General features: G+C 43.1%; 1 protein-coding gene across 1 annotated transcript in view; it reads right to left on the reverse strand.

The window, feature by feature from the left end:
* Window positions 1-5,494: 5,494 nt before the first annotated feature.
* Window positions 5,495-15,422, reverse strand: part of LOC141271125 (uncharacterized) — a 35,227-nt gene continuing 25,299 nt past the window's right edge. Inside the window, exons 4-6 of the mRNA XM_073681226.1 lie at window positions 14,604-14,801; window positions 9,041-9,093; window positions 5,495-8,398 (exon numbers count right to left, since the gene is read on the reverse strand). Coding sequence (XP_073537327.1) covers window positions 9,062-9,093; window positions 14,604-14,801 — 230 coding nt within the window. The 3' untranslated portion in view covers window positions 5,495-8,398; window positions 9,041-9,061. The remainder of the gene's footprint in view (window positions 8,399-9,040; window positions 9,094-14,603; window positions 14,802-15,422) is intronic.

Below are 15,422 nucleotides of genomic sequence, written 5' to 3' on the forward strand. Positions count from 1 at the left end.
ATTTGCCGTCCTCACTCCCATCATTTGCAGTCTCCCCACTTCATCATTTGCAGTCCCCTTCCCCCACTTCATCATTCGCAGTCGCCCCACTCTCACTTCATCATTTGCAGCCTCCTCTCCTCACTACATTTGCAGTCCCCTGTCCCCCTTCCCCCTTCCCCTCTCACTTCATCATTTGCAGTCCCCCTCCCCTCTCACTTCATCATTTGTAGTCCCCTTCTCACTTAATTTGCAGTCCACCCACTTCATTTGCAGTCCCCCCTCACTTCATCATTTGCAGTCCCCCTCCTCACTTCATCATTTGCAGCCCGCCTCACTTCATCATTTGCAGTCCCCCATCCCCCCTCTCACTTCATCATTTGCAGTCCCCCCTCCCCTTACTTTTTCATTTGCAGGCCCCCCTCCCCTCACTCCATCATTTGCAGTCCCCCCCACTTCATAATTTGCAGTCCCCCTCTCACTTTATCATTTGCAACCCCCTCCCCCACTTCATCATTTGCAGTCTCTCCCTCTCACTTCATCATTTGCAGTTCCCTTCCTCCCACTTCATTATTTGCAGTCCTCCCCTCTCACTTCATCATTTGCAGCCTCCTCCCCTCACTCTATTTTCAGTCCCCTGTCCCCCTTCCCCTCTCACTTCATCATTTGTAGTCCCCCCCTCACTTCATCAATTGTAGTCATCCCCCCATTACCCATTCAATTCATTTTATAAAGAAAAAAACTTTTTCATACTTACCTCACTTACGATCCCCTGCAGGCGCAGCTCCGCTTCTGCTGTCCTGGCAACGGCCAGTGGCTCGCATACATGACGGCGTGTATGCGATTACGTCATCGCGTATGTGCCGTAACCTAACCAGAAGTCCGGAAATAGCGGAGGGTCTTGGAGCTGCACGTAGCCGTTCAGGTATTTTGATGGCCTTGGAGGTCCAGGAAAGCTACCAGCGCCAAGGTGTGCGCGAGTGTATGCACTACCTCCTGAAGAGAAGGAGGCACAGCTACCCCACTGGAGGAAAGAACAATGCAGCTTAAAGAACAATGCAACTTGCCCTCACTGTTGTATACCCTACTTCATGAAGATAAGGGGGCACAGCTACCCCACTTGAGGAAAAAGAACAATGCAGCTCGACCTCTCTTTGTATGCCCTACCTCCTGAAAAGAATGCACAGCTACCCCACTCAGGGAAAAAGAACAATTCAGCTTGACCTCATTGTTGTATGCCCTACCTCCTGAAGATGAGAAGGCACAACAGAGCCGAACTCCACTGTTGCCCACCAGCACTTCCACTGGCCAGTGATGCTGATGTTACTCTCCCTTTTTTTTTTAATCCATTCCACGCAGCCCCTGCACCTTCATGCCAATTCCGCATCTTCGTAGGCCATGTGCAACACCTACAGGCCAGGACCCAAAGCAGGCAACGGTTGTAGTTACGCATTTTGCATGCCCCCACTGTAGTACAAAATTACTTTGCAGTCAGGGCCCCTTTGCACTAACTGTTTGGGTCTTAGGCATCCTGTTTGCAAATTCTCTCATTCAATCCCCCACTGGGTCCTGACCCAGAGTGAGCACCCTCCCTATCAATAGCAGTATCAGCCCTCTCTAGACCATTGCGGATACACTGTGTCTCCTAAAGGGTAAATCCTGTTCGAGATATGGTAAAAACCACTCCAGATCAGGCAGTAAAGCCCCCCAATACAACTTAGCTGTTGGCTGAATGATGGCTTGGCCAAATGTTCAATCATCATCCCCCAACCTCTTAGATGTGAATTCATGAATATGACTTTTTCTGATTGTGACTGCAGATTGACATTTTGGTAACGTTTTAGGCCTCATTCAGATGTTAATCACAGACAGCACAGAGATGACTATGCGTGCTGTCCTTGATTTTCACTGACTCCCAGAACTTCTCCGTTTTTGATCCGAGTCATGGATCAAAATTATCATACATGTCTCTATTTTCATTTTGCAGTCATAAGGTCGTGTGATCAGTTCATAGATCATAATGAGTACGTGCTCTTGCCGTGATAAAACACGTAGGTGAAAACTGAACGTCTGAGTGAGGCATTATACCTGGCAGACTATACTTGCCACAGTAAATCTGGCATAAACCTCTTTAATGTGTGCTGCTGCATTAGCCAAGAATCCTGCTGCAGCCTTCACTTCCAGGCTTCGTTCCCACAATGAGCTTTTGGTGAGTTTTTGATGCTGCAGATGGTCACCATCTATTAGGAAAATTAGGTTACTTGCATTTTTCATTGTGTTTTTTACATGCGTTTTTCACATTTTTGTCTCTTGTTTGGATGTCATGTTTTAAATAAAGCTGATTTGTTTTTATATTTGCTGGTATTTAGCTTTGACAAAACTTTATTGATACAGTCATGTGCGGATTACATGCATTTTTTTATGTGTCTCTGCTGGGAAATGCACTATAAATGCCTGTGTTTTTTACTTGCGGATTTTCCGCACCTAATGCAAGTCTATGGGACAAATCTGCAAAAAACTCAGCATTCCTACAGAAGAAATTGACTTGTTGCAGATTTGAATAACGCTCTGGAGGTCAGTTTACACTGAGTACAATAAAATCACAGCAGGCATGAGATTTCTATAAATCCCATCCACTTTGCTGGAACTGTAAAACACTGTTTTTGATTGCATACTTTTTAACTAACGTTGTGTCTGATGGATAATAAAATGCAGTTACAAGAAGACAAACATTAAATTGTCAATCAGTAAAAAAAATGTTTATTACAAAAATCACCATAAGTTTAAGTTGGGCTTTATTTAATGCAGATTTTATTGATGTAAATTATTTAAATTCAGTATACTGTAGTTTACATTCACTTTCAAATGTGTGTGTATATATATATATATATATATATATATATATATATATATATATATATATATATACACACTATATATATATATATACTCTATATATATATATATATATATATGACTATATACGGTATATATAAAACAACGCATAAAAAATTAAGCAACTTAAATCGTCTTGACTTTAAAAAATATCTCCTGTTCTGTCTCAACAAATCCTTTGAGGACCTATTTGTTTCCATGGTCGCAGAATACAAACGGAGTAGTCTGTTCCAACAATTATAAGCTCCCTTCCATCAGACTACATCATTTGGTTTGTTTGTAGTCTGTAACCATGGAAATGAAATGTTTTTTCATATGGCATTAATAGTGATAAACAAGACATTGTTTTCCCAGAGCTGCTAGGAGGATGAGAGTTCTGTGGTACAGAACAGGCTGTATGGCCAGGGGGGAGTTTTTGGATTTCTATATTCTTATTCATCAGTCTAGCTCTAGCCCCACCGTATAGCGGGTACATTAAACACCAGGTCAGACTGGTGCCGTAGCAAATTTTGACTGCACCCCAGCCACACCCATTTACCATTTCTCTCCACCCTGGCAGGAGGAGATGTCAGAGGGAGCCATAATTATTTCATTTTTGCTGCATTTTTTTATGCCTTTTCCCTCTTATTTGAAGTGTTTTTGGTGCAGATGTGAAGCCGCGTTTTTAATGTGTTTTTTATCCTACAGAAAAGTTTTGATTCTGCACTTAGAAATGTAACTGCAGTTTTTTACATGTGTTTTTTTCAGGCTCCACATAGAAGCCTCTAGAGAAAAAAAAGGACCAAAACCGCACAGTTCAGCAGCTTCTCTAGACACACAGTGGGCGCAGTTTTATGAAATCACATCCGATTTGTTTGGACAGTTAAATGCTCCAGAATTTCTGTGCAAATATAAGCGCAGAAAAAACGTAGCATTTATGCTACATGTGACCACGGCCTAAATGTCCAAGAAAAGTGGGTGTGATTTCATGAAAACTCCGCCCTCGGTGCGTCTAAAGATGCTGCTGAACTGTGCAGTTTTGGTGCTTTTTTTTCTCTATTGGCTTCTCTGTGGAGCCTGAAAAAACACGTAAAAAAATGCTAATGCATTTTTAAGGTTAGGATAAAAGCTTTTCTGTACTATTAAAAAAGCATTAAGAACGCTGCTTCACATCTGAATCAAAAGCGCATCAAATAAGGGAGAAAACACATGAGACCATGACCCCACTATCAGTATTTGGTCAGTATTCAGTCAGTATTTTTTCTTAGGAGTGGGAGCCAAAACCAGGAGTGGAACAATCAGAGAAAAGGTAGAATAGAAACAAGTCACCAATTCTGCATTTATCACCCACTCCGGGTTTTGGCTTCCACTCCTGAGAAAAAATACTGACCAAATACTGATAGTGGGGCCGTGGCCAAGATTGTTATTGTGTGTGGTGAGGACACGTGCAGAAAAAAAGCAGTAGAAAAAGCTGCATTTATGCTATGCGTGAGCATAGCCTCAATGTTACATTTTTATTACATTTTTATGGGTTTAATGGAGAGAAAAAAAATCAACCACACCAATTTATTTGCCATTTACCGATCACCGTAAATAATCTGATCACTGTGTTGTGCAGGTCATTACAATTACAGGGACACTAAATATGTCTGTGTGATTTGCTTATTTGTGATGTTTATTATTTAAAAAAAAAGCGCATTAAACATGACTTTATTGTAATTGATTTTCATTATTTGACTGATTTTGACTTTTCTGACTTTTATTTTCTTTTAGAACACAGAGATATAGAAAAACACTGTTATGTACCAGAATTGTCTGTCTGTGGTTTGTGGTTTGTGCAATGCAGCTTCAAGTACAGAATCCTCCCATGCCAATCAATGAAACCTGTGGCTCTTAGCTTTAGCTGCTGCCTGCAATGATGAAGGTTGTAGGTTCTATTCCCTGGGGGACCAAATCACAAGAAGATAAAATAAAGTTTTTATAAATATTTTTTAGTAATTTTATAGTAAGAAAAAAATCTGACTTTTACTTTCCCTCTAGAATATAGGTACATAGAAATGCACTGCTATATACAAATGTATCTCTTTGTACCAGTATAATTTGCCTGTGGCTTTACAGGCTGCAACGCAACTCTCAGTATACCAAATTCTCCCATACTGATCAATCAGTCGGAACAAAGGCCTGACGTGCCAGGACAGTGGGACTGACCCTCAAACCGGTACAGTCCCACTGAATACAGGAGAGTTGGGAGCGATGAGTTCACTTTTCCAGATACATATGAATGCAAAACAATGTCAGACCTATCTATTTTTAAAGAGCTTGTCCACTACTAGGACAACCCCTTCTTGATCAAAATGTTTGGCCCCGATAAAGTAAAAAAGCTTATACTCCCATGTCGATGCTGTTCCAGTGGTGTCGACACTCGTGGTTCTGGGGCTCTCGTGCAGTTGTTATGACACGTGAGCCCAGCGCCCAATGAGAGCTGGCATCTCTGTCCCCGCCTTTGTACGATTTGAGCATGAAGAGGAAGCCAGGGCTGCAGCTGATCTCTGACTTGCTCTTCATGTTCAATTCGTACAAAGGAGGGGACAGTGACACAAGCGCTGATTGGGCGCCGGGCTCACGTGTCATAACAACCGCACGACAGCCTCGGGACCACTAGTGCCAACATAGCAGGAACAGCGCCTTCACTGGGGGTGGGTATAGGTTTTTTTATTTTATCGGGGCCAAACATTTACATCAAGAAGGGATTGTCCTTGTAGTGGACAACTCCTTTAAAGGGAACCTGACAGAGGCCCTAAACCACCTCCATGACTGTATTGCAGCCTTTTCCTACATTCTAATAAGCCCCTTTTTGTTGCTTAAGGCCCCGTCACACTTAACGACGCTGCAACGATCCCGACAATGATACGACCTGTCAGGGATCGTTGCTGCGTCGCTATGTGGTCGCTGGTGAGCTGTCAAACAGGCAGGCTCACCAACGATCAGGGGAGCAGCGACATCGTGGAAAGAATCTTTCCACGATGTCCTGCTCCTGGTGACCAGCCTGCTGAAGCAGGAGCAGGCTGGTAACCATGATAAACATCGGGTTACTAGGGGCACACGCGCACCTAGTAACCCGTTGTTTATCATGGTTACCACTCTGTTACGGTGAGCGGGAGGTTACCGCTCACTTTAGCAGGCTCTTAACCATGATAAACACACGCGCACCTAGTAACTCGTTGTTTATCATGGTTACCACTCTGCTACGGTGAGCGGGAGGTTACCGCTCATTTTAGCAGGCTCGTAACCATGATAAACAACGGGTTACTAGGTGCGCGTGTGCCCCTAGTAACCCGATATTTATCATGGTTACCAGCCTGACCGCTGCTCCCGCTGGTCACACACAGCGATGTGTGCTGACCAGCAGGAGGGCACGACCAAAAAATGGTCCAGGACACTTTGCAGCGATCAGCGACCTCACAGCAGGGGCCTGATCGCTGCAAAGTGTCACACATAGCGACATCACTGGTGAGGTCGCTGTTTCGTCACCAAAACCGTGACTCAGCAGCGATCTCGCTAGCGATCTCGCTATGTGAGACGGGGGCTTTAGTGTTGGCTAAATAAATGTAACATAATTAACTGAAAACCCTGCGCTCACACTATATAAATCAGTGGATGACTAGTTCAGGGTAGGGGGAGTCAGGAGGATGTTGATTTCCCTGGTCCAATCCTTTCATCATACAAGCGAAGCCCCTGTGAACGTGAGTAACATGATTTGCAAAGGCAACGTCACCACTCGTTCCTTGCACAATTCACGCATGCATGCGTCATTCTGAACGCTCTCTGGCTTTATCAGCGCCCAAGAAAGCAGCGATGTAGAACTCAGCCAACAACAAGATCTGCAAAGAGTTGGTAGTGACATCGATCTTACAAGTCATGCCGTTCACGTTCACAGGGGCATGCTTACATGATTACAGGGGGGATTCGTCTGAGGAAATCAACGCTCCGTCGAGTAGCCACCCACTGATTCATATAGGGCATGCGCAGGGTTTAAGTTATATTTACATATATTTTGCAATCGCCAAGCAACAAAAAGGGGCTAGTTAGAATGAAGGAAAAGGGTGCAATAGAGACATGGTAGGAATCTATAGGGGCTAGGGCAGCTGTCAGGTTCCCTTTAAAAAATGGTGTAAAAGGCAGACATTCACTTTAAAGACATCGTTATAATCTTCATTGTACAGCTTTTTATGTTAAGGATAAAATCTCTTGTTATATGTACTAATTGCTGAAAACTTTTTACCACACTTCGCAAGTTTTAGGTTCATGAATTCTAAATAACGCACAAGGGAAGGTTCTAACTGATGGTATGTACATGCGCTTTGGTATGTACATGCGTTTCTGCAAGCCCCAGGCCAACTAGTCCCACACTTTGTTGGCCTTCCTTTTATCATACACTTTCTCCTTCATTCTCATTGTGTCATCCTCTTGGCAGAAATAATATCTGAAAAGTACCAGTATGTTAGATACCAGATATAACCACAAGAACTTATGAAAGTTGTTCTCAGCTGTTGGACTATCACAAAATGTCAACAGAACAGAGATAAGTACTTTAAGGGGTTATCCAGGACTTTGATCATTTTTCCCTGTGGTGCTAAGAACTTACAACTACCTCCCTGGTCTTCCTTGACTGATCTCTGCCACCTTAGACCAGTCACAGACCACTACTGCCGGTGATTCTGTGGCTTCTGGTGACTTCGTGTCAACAGAGCAGCTTCTCTTCTGCTCTGCTCTGTCAACAGAGCACAACTGCCGATGTTATGCTGATTGACAGTGGCTCTGCAGGGAGCCGGCTGTCAATCAGCATGAACGTCAGCAGTGACGCCCTTTCAACAGAGCAGCCCGAAAGAGGAAAAGCTACTTTATTGACCTGAGGTCAAATGAAGCAACTGAGTCTTCAGAAGGAGAAGTCCTTGACTGCTCTAAGTTGGCAGAGATAGGCACCGCACCGGGCACAATAGGCAGTTAGTTAGCAATTACATGCCTGTAACTTCTTAGCCTCATAGGGAAAAAAAAAACAAAGTCCTAGATAATCCTTTAAGTAAGATTCCAATTGGTTTACTTGATAGTGTCTTCCACTTGAAATTTAAAATCATGGATGACTTGTAGACTCTCTAAATATTACAGTAGGAATGGGGTGTATTAAATTAAGGGCAGAGGAGCATTAGGAGGGTGATTTTTGTTTTTTTATAGCTTACTGAGGGATTGCTGTGGTCTGTGTGCAGTCCATACATATAGGGTATCAACAGGCAGACCATCCGTTTGAGTGTAGCATGCCCTTCCCTTTCGTCCATAGTGAATTACTTCAACCAACATGTCCATTTGGGAGTTAAAAAATGTAAATACAAAAAGTGATGTCTGATGACTTTAATAATCCTTTGTCTCGCCATGCCTTTCATAATCAGTAGAGGTCTCTGCATTGTCCTGGCATAGCTGAAAGTTTTTGAGGCATGTGCTTCTTCTGTCCCAAGAGAATCACTCGAAAATTTGAGGCTTTCAAAAGGTTCTAACATAAAAAAGGGAAATGTTGAGATTAAAAGCATGAGTTCACAGAAATGATCAAGTGATAAAAAAGAACAAACTCCAATCTACCAAGAACACTTAGGTCCCCATGCAGAACATACGATAAAAGTCATCCAAAGTTAACAATTTCAGTTGGATCTGCCAACCATCTAATGTATATGGAGATTATGTTGGAGATAGAGAAGTTGGAATTCAATCACTTGCCCCTATTTCTCTGCGACCAGATAAGCCACTGAGACATGTCACTGGCAGTGACTTACTCCATTCTCCCCATACAGACACAAGAGCCAAGCATTCCTGTGTTTAGGATAGCTGGCGAGTATGGCGAGCTTTAGTTTTATGACATCATAGAAGAGCACCTTCTCTAGCCTGACAGAGACCAGCACTGGTCTTTAAAAGGGTTTTCCAAGATATTTTTATTACTTCCCAAACTTGTCCACTATAAAAATAAATAAAATTAGCTCACCGGCTATAGGTCAAGCAGTGATGTCACAACTACAGTACATGACTGCTGCAGCCAATCACTGTGCTGAGTAAAGTAAAAAAAATCGTAGAAAACCCCTTTTCAGAGAATGAGATTTACATTACAGCAATAAAGAACGTTCATGATGTAGAAGCAACTGACCTGCTGCCCATCAATATGGACTCAGACATCCATATGTTGTTCCTTTTGACTACCTGAGTAAAAGATGAGAAAGAAAATCATCTCACGGGTGGACATTTTATAGAATTACATCTCAGTAAAAGAAAAATAGGATTTTTTTTTGCTTCACTGTGATGATTGTAAAAACAAATTATCGCTAACACCATTTTACCTAGTCGAAGTGTTACCAATTTTCACAAGAATTTAGAGCCATTCACACAAACCACAAATATTTGTAAAATAGATTGTGGTTTTAGATACATTTATAAAGTCTCTAATCCACATAGAAAAAGTTGAATGGAAATGGCAGTGTTGGGACAAACATGTCAAATGAGGTACATGCAGTTATAATTTTTCTTTGCAAAAGGGTTAATTAGATTTCCTTTAAAGGTCATCTACCAGTAGGGGCAACTATCCTAAGCAGTCTGTGTGGGTTTGTAGGTCATAGGAAGCTAAATAAAATGATACCTTGATATCAATGATGCCCCATACTTATCGAAAGTGGTGTCATTTTGAATGTCTGAGTTAAAAGGATGTACTAAGTAGCAGTCAGTAGGATCAAGCCTCCTAAGTCATCTACAGTGGGGAAAATAAGTATTTGATACTCTGCCAATTTTGCAAGTTTTCCCACCTACAAAGAATGGAGAGGTCTGTAATTTTTATCGTAGGTACACTCCAACTGTGAGAGACTGAATCTAAAAAAATCTAGAAAATCATATCGTATGATTTTTAAATAATTCAATTGCATTTTATTGCATGAAATAAGTATTTGATCACCTACCAACCGGCAAGAATTCTGGATCTCACAGACCTGTTAGTTTTTCTTTAAGAAGCCCTCCTACTCTGCACTCATTACCTGTATTAATTGCACCTGTTTGAACTTGTTACCTGTATAAAAAAACACCTGCCCACACAATCAATCACACTCCAACCTCTCCACCATAGCCAAGACCAAAGAGCTGTTTAAGGACATCAGGGACAAAATTGTAGACCTGCACAAGGCTGGGATGGGCTACAGGACAATAGGCCATCAGCTTGGTGAGAAGGCAACAACTGTTAGCGCAAGTATAAGAAAATGGAAAAAAACGAAGATGACTGTCAATCTTCCTTGGTCTGGGGTACCATGCAAGATCTCGCCTTGTAGAACTACATGGGAGGACCTGATCCATGACCTGAAGAGAGCTGGGACCACAGTCTCAAACATTACCGTTAGTAACACCCTACGCAGTCATGGATTAAAATCCTGCAGGGCACGCAATGTCCCCCTGCTCACACCAGCACATGTCCAGGCCCATTTGAAGTTCGCCAATGACCATCTGGATGATCCAGAGGAGGCTCGAGAGAAGGTCATGTGGTCAGATGAGACCAAAATAGAACTTTTTGGTATCAACGTCACTCGCCGTGTTTGGAGGAAGAAGACGAATGATGAGCACAACCCCAAGAACACCGTCCCAACTGTGCAGCATGGTGGGGGAAACATCATACTTTGGAGGTGATTTTCTGCAAAGGGGATAGGACGTCTGTACCGTATTGAAGGGAGGATGGATAGGGGCATGTATCGCAAGATTTTGGCCAACAACCTCCTTCCCTCAGTAAGAGCATTGAAGATGGGTCATGGCTGGGTTTTCCAGCATGACAATGACCCGAAACAGCCAGGGCAACTAAGGAGTGGCTCTGTAAGAAGCATTTAAAGGTTCTTCAGTGGCCTAGCCAATCTCCACACTCAAACCCAATAGAAAGTCTTTGGAGGGTGCATAAACTCAATATTGGCCAGCAACAGCCCAGAAACCTGAAAGATCTGACGAAGATCTGTATGGAGGAGTGGGCCAAAATCCCTGCCGCAATGTGTGCAAACTTGGTCAAAAACTACAGGAAACGTCTGACCTCTGTAATTGCAAACAAAGGTTTCTGTACCAAATATTAAGTTCTGTTTTTCTATTGTATCAAATCCTTATTTCATGCAATAAAATGCAAATTAATTATATAAAAATCATACAATGTGGTTTTCTGGATTTTTTTTAGATTTCATCTTTCACAGTTGATGTGTACCTACAATAAAAAATTACAGACCTCACCATTCTTTATAGGTGGGAAAACTTGCAAAATCGTCAGTGTATTAAATACTAATTTTCCCCACTATTTATGGTCACACAGGTCATAAGAAGCTGAATAAAATGATAGCTTGATATCTGCGACCCGATGACTTATTTCACAGAAATCCACGTTTCCTTATATGTAAATGAGTTGTTCAGGACTATGAGCCCGACACTGATCTGCATGAGAATCTGCCTCCAGAGATTTATTATTAATAAAAGAAGGTGTTATCAGTGTGAGACATGTATCTAACACAGGACAGTAAAACTGAACTTTGTCTTCTTACAAACACATTGTTTGCAGCTGCAGCTTTCACAGCTCTGCTATATTGCTACAATACTGACTGCCTATGAAATGGAAGCTGAAACACAGGAAGGTCACCTGCAAATGTGTCAAGAAGAAGAGTCAGACGGCCTTATAACTTGGACAAGGATCGCAACGTAATGCTCAGACTGGCCGTCGGCTCTCCCGACCCGAGCATGACAGCTATATAGAAAAACATGTAGTCATGCTCGGGTCGAGAGAGTGGAAAGCCAGTCTGAGCATTGCGTTGCGATCCACGTCCGAGTTATAAGGCCGTCTGACTCTTCCCTTATAATCACACAGTTCTGCAATGAGATCAGGAGAGCAGAGAGCAGTCATTACCTATTACAATAGTAATGCCCCCTTTTATTTATAATTCTACTATATAATTGTCTTATCCCGTCTGTCTGTCTGTCTTTCTGTCTGTCCTGGAAATCCCGGGTCGCTGATTGGTCCGGCCGCGGCCAATCAGCGATGCGGCATTTCTGAAAAACATGGTGGCCGTTAGCGGCTCATGTACGGCACGGAGGTCAGCGGCGATGCAGCCGGGAGATGACCAACATGCGGCTATCGTCGGGAGATCAGCGGCTACGGCCGCTTATCTCCTGAGGACAAGTGTGATGCCCCTCCTCTCCTCTCCCCTCCCCTCTCCTCCTGTCCCTCCCCCCGCTCGATCAGGACCCCGGCACCCGGCGTCATACTTACCCCTCCCCTCCTCTCCTCTCCCCTCCCCTCTCCTCCCGTCCCTCCCCCCGCTCGATCAGGACCCCGGCACCCGGAGTCATACTTACCCCTCCCCTCCTCTCCCCTCCCCTCTCCTCCCGTCCCTCCCCCCGCTCGATCAGGACCCCGGCACCGGCGTCATACTTACCCCTCCCCGTGCCTCCGCAGCAGCTCCTGTGTCTTCCGCTGATGCTCTGTGACGTCTCAGGTCAGAGGGCGCGGTGACGTCTTTACACCGCGGTCTCTCCTGACCGGTCACAGCGCACAGCGTCAACATGCCGGCTACGCTGGAGTCCAGAGAAGCAGCTGAGAAGGGAGGTGAATATTGGATTTTTATTTTTTTTTGTATGGGGCCATAGGGGACCTGCATGGGGCACTATGGGGGGATGGATATACAGGGGATATGACTTCCTGCATGGGGCATTATATGGGGGGGAGAGGTGACATCCTACATGGGGCATTATATGGGGGGGGGAGGTGACATCCTACATGGGGCATTATATGGGGGAGAGGTGACATCCTGCATGGGGCATTATATGGGGGGAGAGGTCACATCCTGCATGGGGCATTATATGGGGGGAGAGGTCACATCCTACATGGGGCATTATATGGGGGAGAGGTGACATCCTGCATGGGGCATTATATATGGGGGATGTGACTTCCTGCATGGGGCATTATATGCGGGGGATGTGACATCCTGCATGAGGTATTATTTACGGGGGATGTGACTTCCTGCATGGGGCATTATAAAGGAGGGTCGGGAGACATATGCTAGAATACCCGATGCGTTAGAATCGGGCCACCATCTAGTTTATTTATAATAATCTCTGGAGGAAGATTCTCAAGGAGATCTATGTTTAGCCCACAGCCTAAACATATAAGAAAAACTTGGATTTTTCTGGAATAAGACATCGGATCGCAGATATCAAGGTATCATTTTATTCAGCTTCCTATGTCCTACATGGCCATGTAGACAGTCTAAGAGGGTTGATCCTTCTGACAGATTCCATTCAACTCAGACATCAAAATGACACCGCTTTCGATAAGTGCGGGGCATCATTCTTACTGTTACTATTCATGCAATTACTATTATTATATGTTGTCTTTTTACCTCTAGAATTTTATGCCTTGTGTAGGTCTTCAGGCTTTTTACGGCATATTAATTTAACCTATGTGTAGCTGTTTTTTTTTATTTCTAGAGTAACAAAACTATCATTTGTCCCCCCTATTTTTGATAACCAGCCAAGGTAAAGTAGACAACTGTGGGCTTATGTTATCAGGCAGGGAAGGTGCCTGGTTATTGGGCTCTTCCCAGCCTGAAAATACCAGCATGCTGCTGCTCCAGAATCGGGGGTGTCTGATAGACACCTCTCCATTACTAACCCCAGGGCTTGATGTCAGCTGTGATTTTTGACAAATCACAGCAGTCATCAACCCCAACTACCAGTACCCTGATTGCCAACGCTCCATGGCAATCGGGAAGAGCCGGGCAAAGCGCCGGAATTGGCGCATCTAATGTGATGTGCCAATTCTGCGTTGGCTGCGGGCTGCTATTTTTAAGCTGGGAAAGTCCCAATAACCATGGACCTTCCCAGCCTGATAATGTCAGCTCACAGCGTTTTTTGACTTACCACACTTCACACCCCCACTCCTCCCCACTCCTCAAAAAATAAAGTAAAAATCTAAAGAAAAAAAAGTCCTCACATAGCTATTAGAGGAAAAACAAAAAAAAGGTGTTTTGTATTTTGTCAAATTTCTGAATTGTTTTTCGCAACTTTAATAATAAAGAAACAGGATATGTTTGGCATTGCTGTAATCGTTCTGACCTGTTGCCAGATCATTTTTACTACAAAATGAACACCATAAAAGGTGAATTTTTTTTTTTTTTTTTCATAATTTCACCACACTTCGATTTTTTTTCCCATATTCCAGTACATTACATTGTAAAATGAGTGGTGTCATTGAAAGCTACTAGCTTTTCCCACAAAAAAAAACCAAGCACTGAAATGCCTATGTGGACAGAAAAATAAAAAAGGTATAACTTTTGGAACAAGGGGAGGAAAAACCAAAAATGTGAAAATGAAAAAAATTCCCTGCTCATTAAAGGGTTAATAACTGTATCATTGTTGGACCTTTTTTCATATTTTCCATTCAGTTCTTCTAACCATGATAAATAATTCCCTTTTACAGTAACTGGAGTCTTTGCAATAGAACAGATAGAGTAATAGTTCACTACGGTAATTTGTGCTTCATGGGATACACTAGATAGATATTATTCCTGCACAATAGTAGCCATATAGTATTATACTGGCCACAAAAGTGTCGGGACACAACTATGTCCTTGTGGTACTCTACACACAGTATTGAGCACGTCACAGCTTTGCCTATAGAGTTTCAAATGCTACATAATAAAATCAAGACTCACGTAAATATGAAATGGTGACGATAATGACCAAGATTATCAGGAATATGGGGCCACAGATGATCAACAACAATTTATTCCACTTTAGAACTTCTGAGGTCACTGATGTCAGGATATGTTCTAGGGGGATGAGATACTCCAGTCCTGAATCCTTATCTTTATTATCTGTCTTTGCCTCCTCTGCTATTGGTGGGGAATTATCTGGGAGAAAAAGAATGAAGGAACACAATAAGTAACTGTTCAAACACTCTTCAATCACTTTGTTTTCTTTAGAGTGGGATCCAAGGGGCAACATTTCTCCTTGCGGAGAGTGACATGTCAAGCCTGACATGCCAAGGTGAGGAAGAGGACTAGAACTCCAGTACACGGAACACCTATTGGAAGTAGCAATCTTAAAGTCAATATCAACCTGTGAAGAGATAATTTTCATATTTCCCAGAGGAGCATTGCTAGGCTTAAAAGTCTCCTCACCTTGGCATATCAGGCTTGACATGTCACTCTCCGCAAGTAGAAACGTTACCCCTTGGATCCCAGTCAGATGCCTCTCATCCAGCTAAACCAGATCTCACATTTTGCACTGATGAGAGGCAGTAACCTGAAACACAGTGTCTGCAAATTGAGATTTTGATTTGGCTTTTATCCTAAGGCAAAGCTCATTAGAGAGTTGATATTGACATTTAGGATTGCTTCTTCCAATAGGTGGCACTAGAATTCTAGTCCTCTTTTTCTTTAGAGCGGTAACTAATGATTTTCCATAGAAAAGCCTTCTTCTGCACTTGCATCCAAAGGAAGGGAATCAGACAGATATCCAGAGCATGCTGT

This window comes from Phyllobates terribilis, unplaced genomic scaffold (assembly GCF_046119375.1).
Source record: "Phyllobates terribilis strain yellow unplaced genomic scaffold, ASM4611937v1 Scaffold_5__5_contigs__length_657084704, whole genome shotgun sequence".
Taxonomy (NCBI): Eukaryota; Metazoa; Chordata; class Amphibia; order Anura; family Dendrobatidae; genus Phyllobates; species Phyllobates terribilis.